Source organism: Asparagus officinalis, chromosome 9, assembly GCF_001876935.1.
Source record: "Asparagus officinalis chromosome 9, Aspof.V1, whole genome shotgun sequence".
In the NCBI taxonomy this organism is placed as follows: Eukaryota; Viridiplantae; Streptophyta; class Magnoliopsida; order Asparagales; family Asparagaceae; genus Asparagus; species Asparagus officinalis.
This window is the reverse complement of record NC_033802.1, coordinates 53722468-53734505: the sequence shown is the minus strand read 5'-3', so window position 1 is coordinate 53734505 and position 12038 is coordinate 53722468. Positions and strand designations below refer to the sequence as shown.

At 34.0% G+C, this 12038-nt stretch overlaps 1 protein-coding gene across 1 annotated transcript; it reads right to left on the bottom strand.

Annotated features, from left to right (window-relative positions):
• Positions 221 to 901, bottom strand: LOC109823456 (ATP-dependent DNA helicase PIF1-like). Its single transcript, XM_020389742.1, has one exon. The coding sequence runs from the start codon at positions 899 to 901 to the stop codon at positions 221 to 223; it is 681 nt and encodes a 226-aa protein (XP_020245331.1).

Sequence of the window (12038 nt, the reverse complement as noted above, 5' to 3'; positions counted from 1 at the left end):
AAGGCTGTTTGATTAGAGCTTCCATCAGTTGTCGTGAAGGTCGTCAGATTATAACCTTTAGCGATCTACGTGAAAGTTTTCAAATTGTGACCTTCTGGAAGTCGTCAGAGTGTAACTTCCATCATCGGTGTTTTGATGGGGATCAGCTATCTATTGTGATTTTTAGACAGCCTACAACGTGTTGAGGTAGATAGATGCCTACATGAGGAATTGTTTGTCGTTATGATTTATTGATTGTCATTGCAAAACATAGCCGTATTGGAAATTGCTTTCGTTTGAACTTGAACGAGAATCCTTCATCTTCTGCTGGAGATAATGGTATTCTTGGCAAAAAAACTTCTTTCCCTGCATGTTGGCCCATTGTGATCTTAGCATGGATTATATTACAATTAAAATCTTGACATACCATTCTTGTTCCGTTGCATAGCCCATTAGTCGGATCCAGGTTCCTTAATAAAATAATAGGACAATGTTTCTTTAATACCAGCTTGTGGGGTGGTAGTCCATTTGGTAGCAATGTGTTTAGGAATTCTGGCTGGTAGTGATGATTAGTGTCATCAACTGCTTCATCAAAGCTGTAAAATTCTTTTTCTTCACCTGGAAATTGCTTTATGATTCTATCATTTAGCATGTCGACATATTCATTTTTTGTTGCCAGGATAGCTCGATCTTTCATATAGTCAATGGATTTGAAGTTGTCATCTAAAGATGGGAAAATTGCATTTATTAGACAATCTTCCGGTAAATCATCAATTTGATTCTTTATCAAAATAGAAGTGGGCAATGCTATTAGGTCATCAGCCACTGTCGGTTCATCGCCATTTCCAACTCTTAAAAGGAATTCACTAAATGTTGAATCTATTCTTGCTCTCATATTCTTCGATAGCTTCAACTTTTCCATTTTTCTCCACAAATATGAGCTTACTAAACTTTCTCTAACAGTTTGGATCTTGTTGCACGGGGTACTACTGGTAAAACTTGTCTGAAATCCCCACCAAATACTATTACTTTGCCACCAAATAGTTCATCTTGATCCATTATATCCCTTAATGTTCTATCTAATGTTTCAATTGCAACACGTTTAGCCATTGGAGCTTCATCCCAAATTATTAATCTAGCTATCTTAATCAACTTTGAGGTTCCATCTTGCTTGGATATGCTACACATAGATGATTCTGTTGTTGGGATATTTATCTTAAATCTAGAATGTGCTGTTCGGCCTCCAGGAATTATTACTGCTGCCACGCCTGATGTCGCTGTAGCAAGAGCTATCATCCCTTCTGATCTTACTTTGGCTAGCAAAGCACGGTATAAGAATGTCTTCCCAGTTCCTCCTGGCCCATCAATAAAGAAAATCCCGCTTTTATTTTCTTGAATTCGTGATAGTACGGAAGTGTATGCATTATATTGTTTTGAATTGAGTGATGATTCAGCATTGAGGTCTTCATCTGGAATTTGTACATTGAGTTCATCTTGAATTTCTCTTAGGTATGAACTTCCTTTTGAATGAGGGTTAGTTTGAATAGGCGGTAATTCAAATTTCTTGATATCCTTTCCCATGCTCTCTAAGAAGAATTTAATGTTGCAAAGGGTATCGTTTATAATCGAAACTTTCGTAGCACCAGGTTTCCTTGAGAAGTCTTCATATAATGAGTCAAGGTATCGATCCCATAATTTATTAGCATCTGCGGGCTCACAGTGAACCAGTATAGTTGCAAACAGGCGGCGAAGGGTTGCTGGCATTTGAAAGATGACGGCTTCATCTAAGCATTCTCTGATGCTATTATCTGATTCCAATAAACCTGATTTTTGAGCTGAATGTTTGAATGGTGTGCATTGAATTCCATCCACTGTCAATAGATTCTCAAATGAGGTGGGGCATCTGATGTGAGTAAGTAAAAGGCGTAAGTAATATCTTTCCCCTTCAATTGGATTAGCACCATTTATACGGCCTATTACTTGTCTCTATTTTCTTGGACTCCAACATTTTGTTATCGAATCCCAAACATAATATTCGGGAAGTTCACAATATAATAACTCCTTTTCATGATCTTTTTTTGGTTTTGATTTGTTGGCTTCTTTTATTTTTGAACATAGGGTAAAAAATTTTGTGAGCATCGTCTTGTGGACATGGTCCCAGCGGATGAGCTTCGATAGGTCTTGATTTTTCCAATAGGAAACAAATTGTTGATTCGGCAAGTGTAGTTGTAAGTTGATGACACTCGACAATCTCTTAACTGTTGAAGGAGATGGAGTTAGTATAAAAATTGTGTAATAAGCTCATCCGCTGTCTTCGATAATTTGATTGATGGAGTTAGTATAAAACATACACGGCCTTTATCTATAGCTTTAATGCCTGAGCATATTTCAACATTAATGTGACAATTATAACGTGTCAGCAAATATGGATTGTAAGATACAACCCATTGATTATTAAGGATTTTATTACGGACCAACATTGTTTTGTTATCATTCCTTCTCTTATAAATTGGGTAAGCATCTTTTGCTTGAATTGATTGTGAGCTAAAATCACGAGGATAGTGATATTTGCATTCTCCATTTTGCATGCAACTGTTCTTCATGTTCAACTCTCCACAAGGTCCGTGCATCATATGTTTTTTTACCAATTCATAGAGGATCTGGTGTTTGGATTGGTCTGGAATTTCTGCAGATACATATTTATCATACTGATCTGATAATGTGATCTTGTGATCTCCAATAAGAATTATTAATATATGTGCATGTGGTAGCCCACTTTTTTGAAACTCAATCACATGAACATGTGCTACAACTTTCCCAAAGATCTCCTTCTTAAATAGTTGATCTTTCAAGTCTTGGAGCTTTGCTCGAAATATCCTTGTGGTTAGGTCTGGCCTGTCATTATGGCTTTGGCCTGGATGTAGTTGCTCAATGATCTCTTCCCATTCTGGATTACATGTCATTGTTATAAAAAGATCTGGCTTTCCAAATCGTTGTACTAATGACATTGCATCAATGTATCTACGACGCATGTCTCTAGGACCACCTATGAATGATGATGGAAGAACTATTCTTTTGCCCACTTGGCTTGCATTTGCTTCTCCGGCAGCTACACTGTCGACAATGCCTTGGAATAACTCTGCTCTGATTTCTGATTGTTTATTTCTAAAGTAATCAAGCCTTGTTGTTTCAAACTTTATGTACATATCAACAACATATTGATGGAATAAACGACCTGCTGATGTAAGTATAAAAGATTGTCGTGTGTCTCTTATCTGGAGATTATGACAATAATAATCTTGGCATGAGATTTTTCCGGGTTTTGGTGCCTTGACGCCTATAAATTTAGGCGTTAATATATGTTCATATATAATAATATTACTTAGAAATATGAATTAAAATTTACCTTCACTTTCTCGGTTAAATATGTCTTCTGCAGATGTGAAGGTAGGTAGAAATATTGAAGTTGGTATTATAGTTCTTTGTTGATTGGCAGATCTGATATCCCTTTTATCCCTTCTTTTAATATTTTGATGCCATCCAACTTCTCCATTTGGAAAGAGTAAGGGATACTGCAGTGGATCATAACAGCCAAAATAGTGTTTCACTTGATGTCTTCCTCCTGAGTGTGCATGGACAATAATCTCTCTCTCAAATGGTGCATTGTTATTATTTCCTTCAACCCAGATTGCAGCCACCTGATCTGCTGTTGGTGAGTTGTAAACACGTTGATCTAGTGCAACGTTACTATTTATTAGTATCTTTAATTCTTCAAAAGATTGATAATCATTCAATTTGCGAAGGAACTTTGCATATGGGTTTCCTTGTAATATATCCATCAAGCTCTTAGTTGTGCTTTCACTCATATTTGCATTGTCTAGAATTCCCAATCGATTTTGCAACTCATTCTCTGTATCATAGAAGTAAAGCTGAAAGTATGAAGGCTTATTTTCCTTTGGAATTAGAGCCGGGAGATTATGATATATTTGTCCTTGTGCTCTAAATGTGAAAACTCCTTTTCTATTTGATGCGAGCTCTTTATCAAATCTTGCCCCAAACGATGTGAATGAGAAAATACTGTTGTACATTCTGGTGTGGCTTCGGAACTCCATTGCCTCTGGTGTATGCATTGTATAAAGGGTAAATAATTCATTTGGAATATTCACATCTGCTAGGTGGATTTCACCGTTGTGACAACAAAAAGTTGGAGGCTCATGTTCAAACTTTTTGGATCCACAATATGCACAAGACTTTGGAGTGCGTAGCTTATATAGTAAAGAACATACCGGTTCATGAAGTATTTGCCCTAGAACAAATATAAATAATTAATAAACTAATATATAATGTTATATGGCTCTTTGTCTTTTCTGTTTAAAAAAATGTTCATGTATTATTATAAATACATACACATATACTAATATAAAAATATATGAATAATTTTTTATTGAGTTCAATGTAAACCTTGGCTTGAAGCCATTTTAGGCAATAAAGTGTTGTATAGTAGTTATGTTATCCAAACCCCAGAGAATTAATTTCTACAAAGGAAAATAATATGTCATATTACCATTAATTTATGAATATATATGAGCAATGTAGATAGTTAGACAAATTAGTGTAAATTTTCATAAAAATTCAAAAGTAAACGATCAACTATAATCACTATCACAATTAAAATAAAAAAACATTGATATTCAATACTAACCTGATACTCGTAATTTTGGAATAAATCTTGAGTACAAAATTAGAATTGAGATGATATTATCCTATAGGTAAAAAATATGTGTCAGAAAATGAAAAACCATATGAAAATTATATCAACAACAAAAGGGGAAAAATATTCTTTAAAATTATAATTCAACTTAATCAAGGGATATATATATTTAACTTAGTCAAGACTAAAATTATTGGTCAAATATTTCTCATATTTAACTTAGTCAAGACTAAAATTGTGTCTTTCTACATTCATAAAGAGGCCTTTGCATAATACAATCTTGGTTAGTTGCTCTAAAACATTATCTTTCATCATATTATTATATATGCATAACTATATTTTCGAGCTGGATAGTGGTTATGTAAAATAAAATTAAGAATTAGCGCTTAACCCAAAATACGATTTCATGGGAACTCAAAAGTTGTCACAAAATAACTAACATGATAATTAGTGCTTGACCACAAGCATAATTTCAAGGGAACCTCATTAGAACCACACAAACTTTAATACTTATAGTCACTGTGAATAATTAAAATTGAGAGAGTATAAAAGGAAATCAAAAGTTTTAACATAACAATTTTCTTTTATAGTAGTATAGATTAGCCCACAAAAGATGGAAAATTTAAAATCATTAGCATAAAAAGATTGACATATTTTATATAAGAAGTCCCAAAAATACAAAACAAGTAGAGGCAGATTTACATGATGTATAGAGGTTAGGGGTGCATTCGGTCTAGACACGGTTAGAATATGATCCTTATCATATTTATATCCGTTTATCCATTACGGACACGCATAAATATGGATATATTTCGATAAGAAAAATTCGTATCTATATCAGCTAAAATCATATATGGATATGGATATACATGAGATGTGTAAGCGGTATGCATGAAGATGCAAAATGGATATGGAAAAACTAAATGATATTGAAAAATACAGTTCATATGATAAAAAAGATTTTATTAATATGTTCGATATATCCAAAAAGATAAGATTGGACATCTTGATCATCAATATTAATCTTAAATCCATAATCTAAGGATTAAAACTATTGTGACGGTATGACCAATATGTATTCAAATATTTCAGATATGGATCCATATATTTCATTATAAAACTATATATGTAACTATATCCTATTGGTTATAGACTTGAGTAATCATATATGTATCCTAACAAATATAGTACAAATATTTTCTCGGATACGAATACCTCTAATAGGGGTGTAGTTGTACCCCTCAAAATTTATAAATTGTATATAAATTCTAGTAATATTTACAATTTACCTCCATAAATTAAAAATATTGTATTCCAACTTATCTAAAAATACTAAATAAGCTAGTAGCAAATTAAATTAACCCTCGGAAGAGTAGAAGATTATTTAACTTTTCAATAATCAAAGTCTAATAGACTCAATGGACCTGATAGTAATATTTACAACATTTTATTTTTATTTTTAAATAAAAATATATTTATTATCCATCCTTTACGAAATATTTTCTGAATTTACCCCTGAAACATATAAGTAACCGAGTGAACTCTTTTCAGTTGTTAATGCTCTCATATTATGGTATCTATTGTGGGTCACCCAAAAGTAAGTAAAACTTAAATACTTTTATTTTTTGAAGTTTTTGCGAACTACACTTCAATCACTTCAGTCTTCAGCATTTCTTTCACTACTGCAGCACTGCTCTTGCTGAACAGTGACAACGAAGATTTATATCTTTTTGATTTAGATATACAGGTATCTTAGTACTATTACCATTATTAGCCATCTTGGGGACTGCGTGTGAAGAGCAATGGTCTTAAAAAAAAAATCCTTCTGTTCAATGTAGGAGTTGAATACTCATAGCAAAATTTTCGGGCAAAATTCACAAAACCCCTCATGCTTTGTTATTCCCACTAAAAACACCAAATAGTTTCCCTGCATAACGCTCAAAGTGATTGATGAACCTTGCCGTCACTTTAGACGTTATGTGAAAAAAATCAAAGTATTGGGGGTTTCGAGGAAAATGCCCCAAAGTAATTTGGGTTTTATAAAATGCATTTTAACTTGTTTTGATTGGTAGCGTAATTTATTTTTTTATTAAGTTTTATGATTGTTAATGATACTTAATGCTGTTGTAATGAAATTTGAGAGATATTGTTTGTTTAGTTCATGTGGGTATCTAGTGATTGTGCAGAGTACTTGCATGCTGCCATGCCCCCAAAATTTGTAAATTTTTTATTTTTTGGAGTTATGTTTTTTTTATAGGGTGATTTCTAGTTGGATTTGAAAAGGTATTAATTTGTCAGCACAGTTATAGCTAGTTTTCAGATTGGTTATCCCCCTTAATGTTATATAATATTTTATTGGTACAGCCTATCTAGCTTCAGACTCATCAATAAAAATTTGTTGGTATTTTGAAATTTGACTTTTCATGAAAGGATCGTGTCTTCTTTAGTTTACATGATACTCTTTCATCTCTCTAATTAAAAGCATGCAAAGAAAAAAATTTAAAAAAAATAGAAGAGGAAAATATAATCGTTTTAATTATTTTTTAATTTAAATCGGTTGAATTTGTGTTACGTGAACCGGAATTTTTTTTTAATTTCTGATCGGGTTCCCCAACATGTCTATGGATAAGAAGTTTGTTGGAGTTATTTTTTAACTCTTCACAATTTGCAGACTGAATATGGATTTGTTTCCACAGATGTAGAGTAGATTAAACTTTTAATATCCTATCACATGCAATAAGATTAAACTTTTGATATCCGAACTCGTGATAACATTCTTATCCGAACTCATGATTAAACTTTTGATAATAAGAATGTAGACTCCAACAACTTTTAATATCACAATAATATTAAATGTTGATAACATTCTTATCTGTAGACATATCCTAATAACACCCGACTCCCCATAAAACTTATATCAGAAACTTGTTATCACCCGTAAAACTTTTGATATTCTAATAAAATTTTCCGAAAGAAATAAATTCATAACACAAATAAGAGCATCTTTTCCCATCATTAAAATTAAATTTGAAAATTAGAATTTGATTATAGATAAGGTAGTTCAAACTATAAAGGGGTATATTTGTCTAAAAATGATTTTCCGAACTCGTGCTTTTAAAGGGGAAATATGATAAAAGTATACTAGAGTTAGCATTAATCTTTAATTTATATTTTTTTATGAAGTCTATCAATGATTAGGAATAAACTTCATATTCTCTTTTGCATCGTTTTAACATACTTTAAATTAATCATTTTGCCATATTGGTTTTAAATATTCACCTTCCTTGTATAACACTATTTTAATATTTTTTACTTTACAATACTATACTTTCTCAAATAAAGCTTAGTTTCATATCGGTTAAAAATAATATGAAAATTTAAATTATTTTTAAATTATATTTATTTTTTATCAATTCAAATATCAACATGAAAATTTAAATTGGGTGTATCCCATTTAAACAAACATAAAAAAAATAATTGGGATGTAAGATTTTAAAAAAAAAATGATCACAAACTGCCAAAAATACTTAATCATGATATTAAATCACGTGCATTGCACGTGTGTAAAAACTAGTATTATAAACGTGAGAGTTTTTTTCTTAAAAATTCTCACGCGACACTCGTATTTTAATACTTACTAGTTTTTACACACGTGCAATGCACGTGATTTAATACCATGATTAAGTATTTTTGGCAGTTTGTGCTCATTTTTTTTCTTTAAACTCTTACATCCCGATTATTTTTTTATGTTTGTTTAAATGGGATACACCCAATTTAAATTTTCATGTTGATTTGAATTGACAAAAAACAAATATAATATAAAAATAATTTGAATTTTCATATTATTTTTGACCGATATGAAACTAAGCTTTATTTGAGAAAGTATAGCATTGCAAAGTAAAAAATATTAAAATAGTGTTATACAAGGAAGGTGAATATTTAAAACCAATATGGCAAACACATGGCTCGATGGAGGGTCAAACGACGACGGATTCACCCCAAACTTGGTGTGTTGGGGTTTTAGAATATGTAGATCAAGTTCAATGGAACAGATCATCCACAATGTCGCTCAATCATGTGATTTTAGAGGCGTCATAGGAGGAAATCCCCTCCTATGACAAGGATGTAAGACCTAGTTGATTTTGATAATTCATATATGTGGATATTAGTGAAACGTAATATTCAATATGTGAAAAATATCTTCATGGCATGGTTGTGCATGAAATCTAGCATTTTTGAGCTTATGAAAATGTATATATGCATTAGTTATGAGGTTGAGTTTGCAAATTTGCAAATCATAGGCATCAGGGTCAAAGAACTCAGTTTTCAGCTCATGAGTCGACCCATAACTGTCATGAGTCGACTCATGATATCATCTCCCTTTGTCATAAGTTTCTGCTGAGTCGACTCATAAGATTATGAGTCGACCCATGAGTCATGAGTCGACTCACGACTGAGCATGAGTCGACTCATCGAGGGTTTTCCAGTTTTACGGTTCGGGTCAGTTTGGGGTATCGGGTCGGGTTTGACTGTTTATATATATGCTCCTCTACCCGAAAACACTTCAATTGATCAGTTCTCCCCAGAAACCCTAGTCCCTCTCTCTCCTCTCACAAACCCTAGGTGTTCTTGGTGATATTGGGACGTTCCAAAGGATTTTTTAGCAGTTTCTTTTGGATTTCAGCGAAGGGAATCGTTCTTCATCACATCTGAGGCGAGTAACATCTCGCCCAATCTCTCCCATGCTTTTTATGAATTTATAAACATTTTTCATGAGTTTTATTGAGCCTAAGACATATTTTCAAATATAAAACGAAGTTCTTATTAGTGTAAATGCTAAAGATCATATGTTTCAGATTTTCAAACATCCACCAACAAGTTTTTGATGAAAACCCAGATCTGAGAATTTATTTAATGAAATGAAAATATAAGTTTTATTTTGATTAAATGCTCTCTTTCATGTTTAGGGGTTAAATGTTAGGTTTAACATGCAAGTAATCTTTTCTCATGCCATGTACGAATTCTTTCACTGCCTCATAGTTTAGAATTGATAGTTAGGGAGGTGTAGATCAGTATAGTGGAAGTATGGATCGAGATGGACGAGTTGCAGTTGTGATATATGCAGATTTCAGCCCGTAAGTCGACTCACGACTCATCACGAGTCGACTCATCAGGTTGAGTCGACCCATGACTATCATGAGTCGACTCACGAAGTCTAGTTGTGTTGCCTTTTTACTTCTGCTGAGTCGACTCGTCAGTATACGAGTCGACCCATAAGTCATGAGTCGACTCATAACTAACCATGAGTCGACTCACGAAGTCATTTCCTGTCATCATATATTTTCTGCTAAGTCGACTCGTAACAGATCATGAGTCGACCCATGAGACATGAGTTGACTCATAACTGAGCACGAGTCGACTCATCGAAGTCTTTTTTTGTCTTATTTGTGTTTCTGTTAAATCACCTGCTGTGTGTATATATATATATATAGACTGTGTTTATATGTTCGAGAGCACTGTTTATCATTCTTGAATATGAGAAGTTGCCTTGTTTATCGGGTATTAAATGGTAGTGTTTATATTTTCATTTAGTCCTCGTGTTGGACATCCACTTTACTTAGTCCTCGTGTTGGACATTTGTTTTACCCAATCCTCGTGTTGGACATGCATTACTGATTAGTCCTCGTGTTGGACATGCATTGCTATTAAATCCTCGTGTTGAATAGGCATTATCATCCGGTCCATGCGTTGGACAACGGTCACATCCGGTCCATACGTTGGACAACGGTCACATCCGGTCCATGCGTTGGATAACGGTTATATTCGGTCCATGCGTTGGACAACGGTCACATCCGGTCCATGCGTTGGACGTTTACTTCATGCAGTCTATGGGTGGGACGTTTAATTTATATAGTCTATGGGTTGGACGCTTAATCGTTTTCAGACATGACACTTATTGTGGCCATGACATGATTACACTTATCGGTAGAGATGGGTTTGTATTCGTTTCCTTTATTATTCCTTGTATTAGATTTCGGGTTTAGTATTTAGGGATTTACAATTTGAGATACAAGGTATATACATGAGGGTTTCCTTATTTGGATTATTTCGCTCGACGTACCTATGCTCGTGTTGTAATTTCCTAAGTACCAAAACCCATTGTTGTTAGGATAAATGATTTTATATTATTATGTATTAACTGTATTTTCCTATACAACGAGCCCTATCCCTTGGGGTTGGTTGTGATGTTGCTCGCTAGCGATTTGACGCTTGTTGTCCCTCCCCCTTTCAAGTAACGAGCCAGGAGCCCGGAGAGTCGCAGGTTGAGGACGACCCTTACTAGTGCCTATTTATCCTCTATTTAGATGTATTTTATTTTGTACAACACTTGAGACATTTTTAGACTTGAGAGGTTTATGTTCTAGAGTTGTAAAGGCTGTGTGCCTTATTTCCTGTATCAGATATCATGTACTTTGAGATATGTTGAGATCTCCAGATTGTTGTTATTCATTTCAGACTTTGACTAAGTATTCTAGTTTATTTGGTTGATGAGATGTGTTAGTTCGATGTTCTATCATTTCATCAAGTATTTGTTGAAAAACATTATACTTGCTTTGTACCTACACCTGTTGTTGATTCAACTAGAGAGATAGTAAATGTGATGGTGAAACATGTTATTGCATGGTGTGGTGCATGGCAGGTTTGACATTTCTGGTTTAACCTCGGACTGCAGCCTTGTGTGAACCCAGGGACGTCACAGTTGGTATCAGAGCTCTAGTTCCAGTATCCTTAGGATCATCCTGTGTCGAGTCGTGGAGCTAGGTTAGAGTTTCTTAGGATTCATGTATAGAGTCCGCTAAAGATTTCCTAGTATGAGTGAGGACGATATATGCGCATATCTCAAAATTTTGAGAAATTTTTTTTTTATGACAACTATTTTTGCTTAAAGTATTTGTGTGAATACTGTATATTGTGAAAATCGTATGGTGATACGTTATGTATATATATATATATATATATATATATATTGACTCTTTTTGTTATATGCTTAGATGTCAGAGTATGGTATGCCTCGTACTTGGAGATCTGGACAGGCTGAACCACAGCAGCGCAAGTTCCGGGGAACTTGTTTTAACTGTCGCAAGGTTGGACACAAGGCATTAGAGTGCCGCAGTGCACTAACAAGAACTCAGAAGGGAAATGGTCTAAATCAGCAGCAGCAGAAGACTGCGGGACATGTTCTAGCAGTTCAGGAGGTTTCCCAGGGGCAGATTGTCCTATATTCTCCAACACCAGCGGCGGAGCAGTCTTCATCCACCGGCAGAGTATATGCAGTAGTTCCGCATGA